This window comes from Bubalus bubalis, chromosome 21 (genome assembly GCF_019923935.1).
Source record: "Bubalus bubalis isolate 160015118507 breed Murrah chromosome 21, NDDB_SH_1, whole genome shotgun sequence".
In the NCBI taxonomy this organism is placed as follows: Eukaryota; Metazoa; Chordata; class Mammalia; order Artiodactyla; family Bovidae; genus Bubalus; species Bubalus bubalis.
The window spans coordinates 57,041,106-57,057,087 of record NC_059177.1 but is presented as its reverse complement, the minus strand read 5'-3'; the positions used below and the strand labels follow the sequence as shown (position 1 = coordinate 57,057,087).

General features: G+C 46.6%; 1 protein-coding gene across 1 annotated transcript in view; it reads right to left on the bottom strand.

Moving 5' to 3' along the window:
• Positions 1–15,982, bottom strand: part of LOC112581246 (phosphatidate cytidylyltransferase, mitochondrial-like) — a 51,088-nt gene that overhangs the window by 822 nt on the left and 34,284 nt on the right. Inside the window, 1 exon segment of the mRNA XM_044934146.2 lies at positions 15,616–15,761. Coding sequence (XP_044790081.1) covers positions 15,616–15,761 — 146 coding nt within the window.

The window sequence follows — 15,982 nt, the reverse complement described above, 5'->3', positions numbered from 1 at the left end:
AATTCAGAGTTTAATAAGTTACATTTTCAGTTTTATCCAGCCTGGACAAAGTCACTTTCAATGTCAACTTGAAAAGACTCCCAGCCACAGGGAAAACGTAGGCAAAACCATTCCACCAAAGCAGAGAAACTTCTCAAGAATCTGAGGCCACAAACGAGGGTGGAGAGTGAGCAGGAACGTATGAACTTCAGCTTTGAGCTGCCGATGGACCGGCTTACAGGGCCACTGAGGAGGGACTGCCCAGTCATCAAAGCCAAGCGGGGTCGGTGACCCAGGAAATAAACAAATGAAACACGAGGTTCCTGTTTTCTTCCTCCAGTTAAAAAGCCCGATGATTACATACAATCACAGCTCAGCCCCTTTCAGACAGCCGCTGAAAGAACAAGCAGTTCCTAGCCAAAGGTTCACCCGAGCCTCCTCTCTTCCCACTCACCCAACCAGCTGCAAATCCAACACACACTCCCGAAATCTCAAGGCACCCTCACGTCCTCGAAAAAGCACTGCTCAGGGTGTTCTGTCCCTGGCACCTCTCCTCACAGCACTAACCTCAATTTGTAATCACAGGTACACAAAGCGACGAAAACCCACAGCCTGTGAGCTGTGTGAGGGCAGAGGCCACGTCCACGTTCCTACCACCACACCCGCAGGTCAGTGCCCAGCACGAACCTCCGATGATCCCAATAACGCCCCGGGAGGGAATGAATGAATGAACGAACTCTAAGATCACGTACCCAAACACCCACTACAAACCACCTAGCTGGGCCCCACGTCCACAACACAAGCGAGACCCTCATACCCGAAATCCTGTCCGAAATCCAAATAAGGCCCAGGGTTCCTGCAACTCCTCGTCCAGCGCGAGCGCCGCCGGCCGCTCGCCGCAGCCTGGGACCACTCAGCCCCCCGCCGCAGAACCCAACACCGCTAACGCGTCCCCGCGCAGCCACGGCAGGAGTAAAAGCACCGCGGACACTCGGGTGGGACGCGCGGCAGGAGAGGCCCGGCGCCCACCACGCAAGTCACACCCACCACAACACAGGGCCACCCCGCCACCGCCACCGCCACCAACCGCCCGTCTGATTGCCGAAGCGGGGTGGCGCCCCAACCCGGACAGTCGCCTGGCCTTCTCTGTACCCTGCTCGGGCCTCCCCCGGGCGCGCAGGCCTGTCCAGTCGTCAGACGCGGGCTCCGGGCCTCCACAAGCCTTCACTCGGGCGCGGCCGCCATCTCCATCAACACCTCGGCGCTCGGCAGGCACGCCTGCGGCGGCACCGAAACCAAAAGACAGGGGGAGAAAACACGTAGGAGCGCCGAGTCATCGAGAGGCCGGAAAAAAATTCCCCAGAAACGGCGCAGCGGCGGCTTCTGCGCAGGCGCCGGAGCGAGTGGTCGGGTTTGTTTTGTTTTTTTCCCTTCAGTCGTGTCCGACTCTGTGCGACCCCATAGACGGCAGCCCACCAGGCTCCGCCGTCCCTGGGATTCTCCAGGCAAGAACACTGGAGTGGGTTGCCATTGCCTTCTCCGAGTGGCCGGGTGAGGCTCCTTGATTATACGTTTTTCCCAACCCCGGAACTTGGGGTTGTTGTTCAACTGCTAGGTCGTGTCTGACGCCTTGTGACCCCATGGACTGCAACACGCCAGGCTACCCTGTCCTCTTTCTCTCTCTCTGTCTCTGAGTTTGCTCAAACTCATGTCCATCGAGTGGCGATGCCATCCAACCCGCTCATCCTCTGTCATCACCTTCTCCTCCCCGCTTCAATCTTTCCCAGCTTCAGGGTCTTTTCCAGTGAGTCAGCTCTTTGCATCAGGTGGCCAAAGTATTGAAAGTTCAACTTCAGCATCAGTCCTTCCAATGAATATTCAGGGTTGATTTCGATTAGGATTGACTGGTTAGATCTCCTTGCAGTCCAAGGGACTCTCAAGAGTCTCCTCCAGGATCACAATTGGAAAAGGCCTTCTTTATGGACCAACTCTCACATCCTTACATAACTACTGGAAGTTCAGGGGCTGGGAGTCGGGGGACGGTGGGAGGGGGGTGGGGGGGAGGTGGGGAGAGGTGAACTTAAACCCCATCTCTTGCTTTCCACTCCATTGCACAGATTGGAAAACAGAAACTTGTAGCCCTTTAGGCCTTGGCCAAGGTGCGTAGTATATGAGGCATCCAGGGGTCTTTAATGCGTCCTTCAGACCAACAACTGCAGTTCTATTAATAAATTAATTAGAAACAATAAAAGTTCTGGGGCTTCCCAGGTGATTCAGTGGTAAAGAATCCGCCAGGCAATGCAGGAGATGTGGGTTCGATCCCTTTGGGAAGATCCCCCGGAGGAAGAAATGGCAACCCACTCCAGTATTCTTGCCTGGGAAATCATTCGGACAGAGGAACGTAGTGGGCTAGAGTCCATGGGGTCCCAAAGAGTCACATGCAACTGAGCACATATACCTAGTACATAAAGGTCCTGAGAGCTAGAGAGAAAAGGTTATTTGAGAAACTTGCAGTATGTGGAACCATCTAGAATATTACTGCATGGGCTTAAGCTTGAAATAAGACAGAGGATCCAACCCAAGCATGTACAGGGTGCTCAGGAAAATCTGTGAATCTTCAAATGCAAAACAAGACGGCAATGAGACATCACCTTGTAGCTGAGTGGCTGTATCACAAAGAAATGTGTTGGTGAAGATGGGACCTGTGAATGTAAAGTGATGCAGCCACTGTGGAAAACAGCATCAATTCAGTTCAGTTCAGGCGCTCAGTCGTGTTCGACTCTTCGCGACCCCATGAATCGCAGCGCGCCAGGCCTCCCTGTCCATCACCAACTCCCGGAGTTCACTCAAACTCATGTCCATCGAGTCAGTGATGCCATCCAGCCATCTCATCCTCTGTTGTCCCCTTCTCCTCCTGCCCCCAATCCCTCCCAGCATCAGAGTCTTTTCCAATGAGTCAACTCTTCACATGAGGTGGCCAAAGTACTGGAGTTTCAGCTTCAGCATCAGTCTTTCCAAAGAACACACAGGACTGATCTCCTTTAGAATGGACTGGTTGGATCTCCTTGCAGTCCAAGGGACTCTCTCAAGAGTCTTCTCCAACACCACAGTTCAAAAGCATCAATTCTTCGGCACTCAGATTTCTTCACAGTCCAACTCTCACATCCATACATGACCACTGGAAAAACCATAGCCTTGACTAGACAGACCTTTATTGGCAAAGTAATGTCTCTGCTTTCAATATGCTATCTAGGTTGGTCATAACTTTCCTTCCAAGGAGTAAGCGTCTTTTAATTTCATGGCTGCAGTCACCATCTGCAGTGATTTTGGAGCCCAACAAAATAAAGTCTGACACTTTCCCCATCTATTTCCCATGAAGTGATGGGACCAGATGCATGATCTTCGTTTTCTGAATGTTGAGCTTGAAGCCAACTTTTTCACTCTCCACTTTCACTTTCATCAAGAGGCTTTTTAGTTCCCCTTCACTTTCTGCCATAAGGGTGGTGTCATCTGCATATCTGAGGTTATTGCTGTTTCTCCTGGCAATCTTGATTCCAGCTTGTGCTTCTTCCAGCCCAGCGTTTTGCAGGGAGCCGGCGGGAGGCACTCCACCCAGGGCAAAGGTCATGAGGAAGGAGGCTCGACATACGCAAAGGCCGGATCGAGCCTCAGGAGTCCCCCTGGAAATCCTCAAGCATCTACCCCCATAACCAGAGCCTGCCTACTTTACTACTTTGTGCTCTCACCTACACCTCTGACTTTACGGGGGGCTGTCCCCCACCACCTCTTTCGGAGAAGGAGTTAACTTAGAGCTCCAGTTAATAATAATTCCTGGGCGTGATAGGAATGTTTCAACTTACAAACTCCTCTGAAGGTCCTCTAGCCTGCCTGACAGGCTTGTCCTGCCACATGTGATTGCTTACAGCCTCCCAACCGTGAGAGGCATGAGATGCTTTAAACCTTCTCAAAACAGGTTCTTTAGAGAAGTTAGAAAATTATTAGTATAAGTATAGTGGGCTGATTAGAAATTGTATTGGTGAAGGGTTTTTCATTTGTTGAGCCAATGTTTACTGCTAAGTCTCCACATCCCCTGCCCTTATACACATTAATGAATATATAGAAGAAATAAGTATTAACCTTTGATATAAATCACGTTAGACCTTAGGCTAAGTAAATTCTTTCCTTAATTAAAACCCACTACACCCTCACCCTATAGGAATGTAACTTTATTTGGGTGGTGTCTGTTTTAAGAATAATCACCCCTGGAGAAATAAGTGTCCTGGTTGACTGACCGCTGTCACAAGGAGAGGGTCATAAATTGTCAGCAGGCCCCCTGGCCAGAAGATGATGTAACACCCCTAAGACCTCTGTATACATTTGTATGAAGCACCTGACTTTAATAAAAGTCAGGACTGCTGTCCCCGTGTGACTTTTGTATAACATCTCAGTGTATAAAAACAGACTCTGGAAAATAAAGAATTGGGATCAGTTCCTCGAAAGACTGGTCTCCCCATGTCTCTCTCTCTCAACCTCTGGCTGAGTCTCCATCTGGAGCACGGAACCCGCCATGCTTACTAATTATGCCTGGGCTTCTAAGATCCGACCAGGGAGGTCTCAGTATCTCCTCTCCTTCAGGAGAACGGAAGGACGCCTGCAGCCTACGTAAGTGGTGCAAGCTTCTTGTCTTGAAGTTTTATTGGTTTCCCGCGTAAACCAAGCTACTCAGCCTCTTTTCTCCACTGAATTTTCCTGCTGAGCTATCCTCATTCTATTACTCTTTACATCTCTAATTAATATCTAATTGAAGCTATTGTATCCTGATCCTCGCCAACGCCGTCTCCCCTTCAAATACCCTGGATCAGCCGGGGCTGGACACCGGCAGAGTTTCTCATGATGTACTCTGCATATAAGTTAAATAAGCAGGGTGACAATATACAGCCTTGAGGTACTCCTTTCCTGATTTGGAACCAGTCTGTTGTTCCATGTCCAGTTCTAACTGTTGCTTCCTGACCTGCATACAGTATGGAGTGCCTCAAAAAATTAAAAATAGAGCTGCAATGGGGTTCACTAATTCTGCTTCTAGGTTTTATCTGAAGAAAAGACTAACTGAAAAAGGCATCTGCATCCACTTACCTGCTGCAGCATCTCTTACAAGAGGCAAGATATGGAAGCAACCTAGAGTATCCAGGAATGGATGAATGGATTAAAAAAAAAACAGGGACCCAAAAAGGGGGGGGGTGCTCATTATATTCACCATGGGCCTTGGTGACCCTGACTGCTTTGACATCCCTAAATCTGAGGAGCCTTGGATCCCAAGGCTGTACTGCAGTGGGGCCGAGGGAGGTAAGACAGGATAGTCTGGCAAACGAGCCCCATTTGGGCCTCTAATACCTCGTCCATGCTGATGGAGACCAAACTCTCCTGACCCAGGCGGGCGCTGCAGCAGCACAACCAGACCTGCTGCACCCAAGTGACGATGGACACGGAAGATGCAAGAGCTTCGAAAATTCAACTGGTCTCCAATATCCTAGTGGTAGGGTAGCCTTAGTGGTTGGACTGCAAGGAGATCCAACCAGTCCATCCTAAAGGAGATCAGTCCTGAGTGTTCACTGGAAGGACTGATGTTGAAGCTGAAACTCCAATACTTCGGCCACCTGATGCGAAGAGCTGACTCATTCAAAAAGACCCTGATGCTGGGAAAGATTGAGGGCAGGAGGAGAAGGGCACGACAGAGGATGAGATGGTTGGATGGCATCACTGACTCAATGGACATGGATTTGGGTGGACTCTGGGAGTTGGTGATGGACAGAGTCAGACACGACTGAGTGACTTCACTTTCTCTTTTCACTTTCATGCATAGGAGAAGGAAACGGCAACCCACTCCAGTGTTCTTGCCTTGAGAACAAGAACAGCCTGGTGGGCTGCCGTCTATAGGGTCGCACAGAGTCGGACACAACTGAAGCAACTTGGCAGCGGCAGCAAGGCTGTATATTGTCACCCTGCTTATTTAACTTATATGCAGAGCACATCATGAGAAATGCTGGGCTGGAAGAAGCACAAGCTGGAATCAAGATTGCTGGGAGAAATATCAATAACCTCAGATATGCAGATGACACCACCCTTATTGCAGAAAGTGAAGAAGAACTAAAAAGCCTCTTGATGAGAGTGAAAGAGGAGAGTGAAAAAGATGTCACAATGGTAATAAATGTTGGGGGGCAAGGAAAAAATGAACTCTCCTTCACTCTTTTTGGGAATATGAATGGGTAAGACTTAGAATGGTAGGAACATTCCCCTTCAAAAAAAAAAAAAATTTTCAATGAGGGACACTTCCTGAGAGTCCAAAGCTAAGACTCCATGCTCCCAATGCAGGAGATCCAGGTTCGATTGATTCCTGCTCAGGGAAATAGATGCCACACGCCACAACTAAGCAACTAAGAGTTTGCATTCTGCAAATAAAGATCCTGGGTACTGGAACTAAGACCCAGGGCAGCCAAACAAGTAAATAAATAAATATGTATTTTTACAAAATACCACAAAAAGTTGAGCCGGTGATCAAACTCCTGGACATAAATGCAAAAAAAAAAAAAAAAAGAAAACCTGACATTCGAAAGGAAACATACAAACAACGTTCACTGCATCATAATTTATGATATGATAGCCAAGAAGTGGAATTAATGGAAGTGTCCAGAGAGAGATGGATGTGTCAAGATGTGGTACGTATATATATAATGAACTATGACTCAGACAAAAAAAAAAAAACAATGAATGAAAAACTGCCTTTTGCAACAACATGGATGGACCTAGAGTTGATCATACTAGGTGAAGGATGTCAGGCATAGAACAAAAATAGCCTATGATTTCATGAGATGGTATCAACAAATTAATACAAACATAGCCATTTACAAAGTGGAAACCTATTCCAGGAATCAGACAATAACTGATGCTTAATGAAGCAAAAAGCTAAGTGGAGAGATATATTAGGAGTACAGGAGTAATATATCAATTCTAATACATATAAATACTCAAGGAGGACCTAATCAACAAGGGAACACTACTCAAAATAATCTAAAAACCAACAATTAAAAAAAAACAACAACAAAGAATACTTCTATATAAATGTATAATAGAAACAGGATGCTAAACACTCAAAGAAATACAACATACGAAATCAACTTTATTCCAACATAAACAAAAGACCTGAAATTGAAAGAAGAAAAAAAAAAAAAAAAAGATAATGCCAAGGCTCTGTACCTGAAGTCTCTGTGACCGGGGCTTGTGTCACGTCCCCTGAGCCTGAGCAGCCTGGGGCCCCCGAGGCTGGACTCTGGGCCAGCTGAGAGAGCTGGGGAGGACGTGTCTCTCCCTTGAGACCTGGAGTGTCTGGTCCCATGTGGACGGGACCATGATCTCATGATCCAGGCGCACCCTCTGCATCCAAGGACCGGTGCGCGCTCTGGGCTGGAAGAGCTTGCAAAAGGCACCTGGTGCGCGACTCTCACCGGTGGGATTCCCCGCTGCAGCCTCCTTGCACGGAGCCGTCCCCCTACCTAGGAACCACAGCGTCCTCAGCGGAGCGGTCTGTCAGGGCTTGGCATCCGTCAGGGGTGGGAAACGTCCCGGGAAACAGCAAGCAGCACAAGCCCTCGGCTGTTTCTTCTCCCCCTGTCCACCCTCCTCTCCCACCCAGGAAAGCCACTTTCTTGAGGCTCTGCTTGCCGCCCACCCAGACCCAAAAATGGAAACGTGCTGCCGCCTTGTGGACACGTCCTGTAACAACACCTTGAAAACCACCGCTTCTGGGCACTAGGTACTCACAGGGCTACGGCCCTGGAAATGACACCCCACCTCCAGAAACGTCCTAGGGTTGGTCATCAGAACAGTTCAAAAAAGAAGCCCCATTCAAGATGCAAATTTCAAGAGGTGAGTGGTAGGCAGGCAGAATGAGTTCCTGCGGTGGTGATTTTGCTTAAGCACAAGAGCAGCAAGCATTAGGGAGAGGCAGATAGAAATCTCAACCAGATACCACTTCACAGCCAGCAGAGAGGAGATCAGGAAAAATGCAATAGAGAATCAAAGCGGGATAGGGCCCAGGGGAAAGGGACCCATCCGACAGTCGTTTGGGGAAGGGAAAAGCACAGGAATCACGATGGCAAAGGTTTGAAGGTCGCACCCTCAGAGAAAATAAATACAAATACAGATTGATCTCTACCAATGGGTCCCGCAATCACACTCCTGAAACTATATGCAAAGAAAAACTCTGATTCCCAAACAAAGGGTGGAAACAACGGGCGAAACCAATGTTCACTACAGAATAATCTGCAGTCACCAAGATCAGCAGGCAACAAACATCCATGGACAGATGGATGCGTCAGCAAGACGTGGCACCCAGATGCAATGGACTCTCTCTCAGCCATAAATAGAAATGAATGAAATGCTGCCTTTTGCAACCACACAGATGAACCTGGAGCTGATCATACTTAGTGAAGGACCTCAGTCACAGAACGACAAATAGCCTGTGATGTCACTTAGACAGGCAGTGGAAAATGGACAGAAATGGACCTGTTGACCTAAGAGAAAGCAATGCCCAGACGCAGGAAAAAAAAAAAAACAAAAAAAACAACTGATGGTTACTAATGGAAAAAGGTGGGGGGGGGGGATGAATTAGGAGTCTGGGATTGACAAATCCCCACTAGCATACAGAAAGTCGTCACGAGAACCAACTGTCCAGCATCAGGGACTCTGCTCAACCCTCTCTAGCAACCTGTATGGAAAAAAAAGCCTGGAATGAAATGCATGGATAACACTTAGGGTACCTAACACCCAAAGAAGCACAACATTGAAAATGAACTCAATTCCACTTGAAAAAAAAAAATATGTAAACTCTAAAGGAAGAGAGCACACACACACACACACACACACATTAACACACAAAATGCCATGGCTCTTCCCTGAGCCCTCGGTGACCTGGGCTTGTGTCATAGCCCTGGAGCCTGACCAGCCTTGAGCCCTGAGGCCTGGGAGACTGTAGAAGTTCCCGGAAACCTAGAAAATGCCCGGGGAGGTAATTAAAAACAATTCAAAACACAAGCACCTTTCAGAGAGCAAATGTCAAGAGGGCTTTTTACACCCACTGTGTGTTTTAATTTTTTGCACAAAAACCATGGCTCTCCCTTATCAATTATTATGAGAGGGCAATCAAATCACCACCAGGTATCACCTCACACCAGTTAGAAAGCAGATCAATTAAGGCTGACAAAGAATACATTCCAGGGAGGGCATGGAGGAGAGGGAGCCCTCCTTTGCCGTTTTTGGGAAGGTCAATTGCTAAGAGCCATGATGGAGAACGGAAGGAAGGGCCCTTTCAAAAATAAAAATTCACCTACCATTTAAGCCTGCGATCACACTCCTGGGTGCTATGTGAAAAAAATAAAAATTAAAAACAAACAAGTAAAGCCAACCTTCATTCGCAAAGACACACTCACCCAACCTGCATGCAGCGTCATTCACAAGCCGAGACCTGGAAACAACAAAAAATCTCCATCGGTGATGGATGCCTCAAGAAAATCTGGTTCATTCATACCCTGGGATATTACTCTGCCAAAATAAGGACTGAAATACTGCCGTTTGCAGAAGAAAAAAAAAAAAAAAAAAAAACAGAAAAATGGATGGACCTGGAGTGGACCACACTAAGTGAAGGGCCGCCGGCGTAGAACCACAAACACCTTCTGATGTCATTTAGAGATGGAATCCAAAGACTGAAACAAATGAACTCATTTAGGAAAGAAAAACCGATTCTCAGGACCAGAAACCAAACAGATGGCTACCAAAGCACAAAGAGCAGGGAGAGGCATATATGAGGTGTTTGAGAGTAATAGATATGCACTAATATATAGATAAATTATCAAAAAGGTCCCATGCGCACAGGCTGCTGTGCTCCACACACTCTAGAAATCTGTATGGAGAAAGAAATCAACACAGAACATGTTTAGCGTAACAGAATCAGGTGGCTGGAAACCCTCCCCCCCCCCCAAAAAAAACCCCCACAACGTTGTAAATGAACTCTATTCCAACCTAACATAACCCCTTCAACCTAGAGAGAAGCGGGGTGGGGAAAAACCCAGAAACGTGAACACTATCTCCCTGAAGGCCCTTTCAGCAGGCTTGTGTCACCTTTCTGGGGCCTGAGCAGCCTGGGGCCCCGCAGCCTGGACTCGGCCAGATGAGAGAGCTGGGGAGGATGGGTCAGCAAACGAGCTCCCCTGAGTCCTGGAGTGTCCGGTCTCTTGTGGCCGGGACCACAATCTCCCGATCCAGGCACACCCCCCTGAAGGCTCCATGAAACCTCCCGCATCCAAACAGCGGTGCGCGCTCTGGGCTGGAAGAGCTTGCAAAAGTCACCTGGTGCGCAACTCGCACGCTGGTGGGATTCCCCGCTGCAGCCTCCTCGCACGGAGCCGTCCCCCCACCTAGGAACCACAGCGTCCTCAGCGGAGCGGTCTGTCAGGGCTTGGCATCTGTCGGGGGTGGGAAACAGCAAGGAGCACAAGCCCTCGGCTGTTTCTTCTCGCACTGTCCACCCTCCTCTCCCACCCAGGAAAGCCACTTTCTTTTAAAGCTCTGCTTGCCGCCCACCCAGACCTGGAAATGGAGACGTGCTGCCGCCCTGTGGACACGTCCTGTAACAACACCTTGAAAACCACCGCTTCTGGGCACTGGGTGCTCACAAGCGCTGGGGCCCTGGAAATGACACCCCACCTCCAGAAACGTCCTAGAGCTGGTCATCAGGAACAGAACCGCCATTCACAAAGCAAATTTAAAGAGGTGAACAGTAGGCAGAATGTGCTGCTGCGGTGGCAATTTTGCTTAAGCACAAGAAAAGCAATCATTAGGGAGAGGCAGATGAACATCTCAACAAAATACCACTCAGAGAGAGAAGGAGAAGATGAAACCAGCAAGGAAGAACCCTGTAGACTATAGGCGATAATGAAATAAAACTCCAGGGGAAGCGCTGTGCAGCGTGTCTAGAAAGCAGCCAGCCCCGAAAGGAACGGGGGACACAGGACTTCAGGAAGAATGTCCCCACGAAAAGCAAGAAACAGAGAAAACACCTGATGTGTTTGTCTACAAAGGAGGATGTTTTACAGATTTGTAAGAGAGTTTGAGGGTGAATTATTTACAAGTATATAGAAAATACAAGAGCTTCCAGAACTAACACCAAAACAAGATGTCCTTTTCATCACAGGGGAATGGAATGCAAAAGTAGGAAGGCAGGAGATAGCTGGAGTAACAGGCAAGTTTGGCTAGGAGTGCAAAATGAAGCAGGGCAAAGGCTAACAGAGTTTTGCCAAGAGAACGCACTGGTCATAGCAAACACCCTCTTCCAACAACACAAGAGACAACTCTACACATGATGTCACCAGATGGTCAATACCAAAATCAGGGCTTCCCTGATAGCTCATTTGGTTAAGAATCCACCTGCAATGCAGGAGACCCTGGTTCGATTCCTGGGTCGGGAAGATCTGCTGGAGATGGAATAGTCTACCCACTTCAGTATTCTTGGGCTTTCCTTGTGGTTCAGCTAGTGAAGAAACCACCTGCAGTGCAGGAGACCTGGGTTCAATCCCTGGGTTGGGATATCCTCTGGAAAAGGGAAAGGCTACCCACTTCAGTATTCTGGCCTGGAGTCCATGGGGTTGCAAGGAGTTGGACATGACTGAGTGACTTTCACTTTTTTTCACTTTTATATTCTTTGTAGCCGAAGATGGAAAAGCTCTATACGGTCAGCAAAAACAAGACCTGGAGCTGACTAAGGCTCAGATCATCAGTTCCTTATTGCAAAATTCAGACTTAAATTGAAGAAAGTAGGCCATCCAGGTATGACCTAAATCAAATCCCTTATGATTATATAGTGGAAATGACAAATAGATTCAAGGGATTAGATCTGACAGACTGCCTGAAGAACTATTGACGGAGGTTCGTAAGACTGTGTAAGAGGCAGTGACCAAAACCATCCCCAAGAAAAAGAAATGCAAGAAGGCAAAATGGTTGTCTGAGGAGGGCTTACAAATAGCTGAGAAAAGAAGAGAAGTGAAAGGCAAAGGAGAAAGGGGAAGATATACCCATCTGAATGCAGAGTTGCAGAGAAAAGCAAGACAAAAGAAAGCCTTCTTAAGTGAACAACACAAAGAAATAGAGGGAAAAAATGTCCTTTCAAAATAGAAAGGGAAAGACTAGAGATCTCTTCAAGAAAATTAGATACAAAGGGAACATTTCATGCAAAGATGGGCATGATAAAGGGCAAAAATGGTAAGGACTTAGATGAAGCAGAAGAGATTAAGAGGAGGTGGCAAGAATACCCAGAAGAACTATACAAGAAAGGTCTTAATGACCTGGATAATCACCATGGTGTGGTCACTCACCTAGAGCCAGACATCCTGGAGTATCAAGTCAAATGGGCCTTAGGAAGCATTACTATGAAAAAAGGCAGTAGAAGTGATAAAATTCCAGCTAAGCTATTTCAAATCCTAAAAGATGATGCTGGTAGAGTGCTGTACTCACTTAGCCAGCAAATTTGGAAAACTCAGCAGTGGCCACAAGACTGGAAAAGGTCAGTTTTCATTCCAATACCAAAGAAGGACAATGCCAAAGAATGTGCAAATCACCACACAATTGTACTCATTTCATAGCAAGGTAATGCTCAAAATCTTTCAAGCTAGGCTTCAACAGTATATGTACTGAGAACTTTCAGATGTACAATGTGGATTTAGAAAAGGCAGAGAAACCAGAGATCAAATTGTCAACATCCACTGGGTCACAGAAAAAGCAAGAGAATTAAAAAAAAAAATCTACTTCTGCTTCATTGACCATGCTAAGACCTTTGACTGTGTGGATCACAGCAAACTGTGGAAAATTCTTGAAAGAGATAGGAATACCAGACCACCTTACCTGCATTCTGAGAAACCTGTATGCAGGTCAAGAAGCAACAGTTAGAACCGGACATAGAACAACAAACTGGTTCAAAATTGGGAAAGGAGTACGTCAAGGCTGTATATTGTCACCCTGCTTATTTAACTTACATGCAGAGTACCTCATGAGAAACGCTGGGCTGGATGAAGCACAAGCTGGAATCAAGACTATCAGGAGAAATATCAACACCCTCAGATATGCAGATGACACCACCCTAATGGCAGTGAAAAGGAACTGAAGAGCCTCTTGATGAAGGTGAAAGAGGAGAGTGAAAAAGTGGGCTTAAAACTCAACATTCAAAATACTAAGATCATGGCATCTGGTCCTATCACTTCATGGTAAATAGATGGGGGAGAAAATGGAAACACTGAGAGACTTTACTTTCTTCAGCTCCAAAATCACTGCGGACAGTGATTGCAGCCATGAGATTAAAAGATGCTCCTTGGAAGAAAAGCTATGACCAACCTAGACAGTGTATTAGAATGCAGAGACATCACTTTGCCGACAAAGGTCTGTATGGTCAAGGCTATGGTTTTTCCAGTAGTCATGTACAGATGTGAGAGTTGGACCATAAAGAAGCCTGAGAACTGAAAAACTGATGCTTTCAAACTGTGGTGCTGGAGAAGACTCTTGAAAGTCCCCTGGACTGCAAGGAGATCAAACCAGTCAATCCTAAAGGAAATCAACCTTGACAATTCATTCGAAGGACTGATGCTGAAGCTGAAGCTCTAATACTTTCACCATGTGATGTGAAGAGCTGACTCATTGGAAAAGACCCTGATTCTGGGAAAGACTGAGGGCAAGAGGAGGAGGCAGCAGAGGATGAGATGGTTGGATGGCATCATTGACTCAATGGATGTAAGGTTGAGCAAACTCTGGGAGATGGTGAAGGACAGGGGAGCCTGGCATGCTGCAGTCCATGGGGTCGCAAAGAGTTGGACATGACTTAGCGACTGAACCACAACAATGTAGACACTAAGCAAGAAGGAACAAATGGACTGATTAACTCCAAGAAAAACAAAGTTGTGCAGGAAAGTAAATTTCACAGTAGTATATGGCAGCAATGAAGAAACCCAGTTGTCTTAATAAAGTAAATTTTGACTATTAATCTAAAATTATGTAATAAGTATGCATACATGCATGCTCAGTCACTTCAGTTGTGTCCCGACTCTGCGACCCCATGGATTGTAGCCTGCTAGGCTCCTCTGTGCATGGGATTCTCCAGGCAAGAATACTGGAGTGAGTTGCCATGCCCTCCTCCAGGGGATCCTCCTAATCCAGGGATTGAACCCACATCTGCACTGCAGGTGGATGGATCTTAACCATCTGGGTGGATCACTGAACCATGTGGAAAGCCCATGTAATAACTATATGTGGAGCCTAAGTGGGTGGTGGTGAAGAAAGAGGCGGAAAGAGTGCGTGAGAGAGAGAGAGAGTGTGTGTGTGTGTGAATGGAGTGCATGCGAGTAAAAAATTCTCATTTTCCATAAAAGGGTGACAAAAAATGTACAAAATTGAAAACAAATCAAGAAATAACAATCAAACCATATTACTTATAGATATGGAGATAAACACCAGAAGAATCAGTGAAGGAGATGAGAGCAGTTGCTCTGGGAAGTAGCACAGACAAGTAGGAAGGTGTGCAGCAGGGAAATGCTGCTTTTTGTTAAAAACCTTGGGGTGTCACCTGATTTTTAAAGTGTGCAGGCATCACTTTGAGAAGAGTAAAAATGAAAAACAAAAAACCTCAATCTAAAGCAAACATGGCAAAATCTGTTAACCTGAGTGGTGGGTATTCTGGGCATTCATGTTATTCTCTAACATTACATTTAAAATAATTCCTGTTTTTTAAAGTTTCCTTTCAGTTCTAGAAATACCATTAATTTGTTATTCAACATGAATTGCCCCTATTATGTGGAAGAGGAGGAGCTTTAAAAAAGTTAATGGTGTTATCGTAAAGATTAAAAAACCACGAATCCTATAGTTTAAAAAATCTTATATCCAAATTACATTTTTCAAAGGTTCTTTGACTTTTATTTTCAAAAAACTTAGTAATTTTTTGAAAAGTGCCTTGAAAGAAAGTCTTGTCTACTATGTCAAAAGAAAAGTCCCAAGACACAATACATATAACAAGTGGGGGAAAAGCAAGCTTCAGAATAACATATATGAATACATTTATGTAAAATAAAACCAAATGAAAAAGACAAAGCCACTTCATACATGTCTATACACGTACAAATACACACAGAAGCGCATGCAATGAGTCTGGAAGCAAACACACCAACCTGTGAATAAGACGGCATACCTCTGGGAGGCAGATGGGTTTGGAGGTGAAGAGAAGGTAATTTCAGAGTTTGCTTCTATTTGTTTCTGATTAATAATTAATATATGTAGCAAGAAGTTCAAATGGCAAAAAAGGTACACACGGTGAAGACCGGCCCCCACCCGGCTCATGTCAGCCCCTGGCCCTTCTCCAGAGGCAGCCTCCTGTCTGTCACTAGTTTCTTATGCGACCTTTTAGCCTTATTTCAAACACACAGAGAACACGTTTACACGCAAAACGCACTTTCTGTGAATAGTTACTACACTGGTCATACTGCGCATCCGACTTTTCCCCTTAAACAGGCTCCTGCCTCAGGATGGACCCGCGATGTCCCACCAACCGCTCACCTCCAGGCTGCCCTGCTGGGCCTTATACACCACCTGGGGGCTCTCCTGCAGAATGCTGCCGTACACCTTCCGGAAGTGGGCCATGTTGGGCTTCACGATATTCAACACTTTTGCCTTATCCTCTCCAACCACCATCCGAAAGTCACCTGGTTAAAGCAAGCACAAAACCAGTTTTCCACTGCGACTTCAGAGTCTGCACTGTGGACTGCAGGCCCCTAAATGACCTGTGAACCAAAGCCCCTCAGCTGACACTGCACCAGGTCAGCCTGGCAGGATCTCTCACTCAAAACACTGGCTTTTTCACCTTCAAGACATGAACACAGCAGCCCAGGAATGCAGGCACTTGTTTGGTGGAAAATAGAGACTC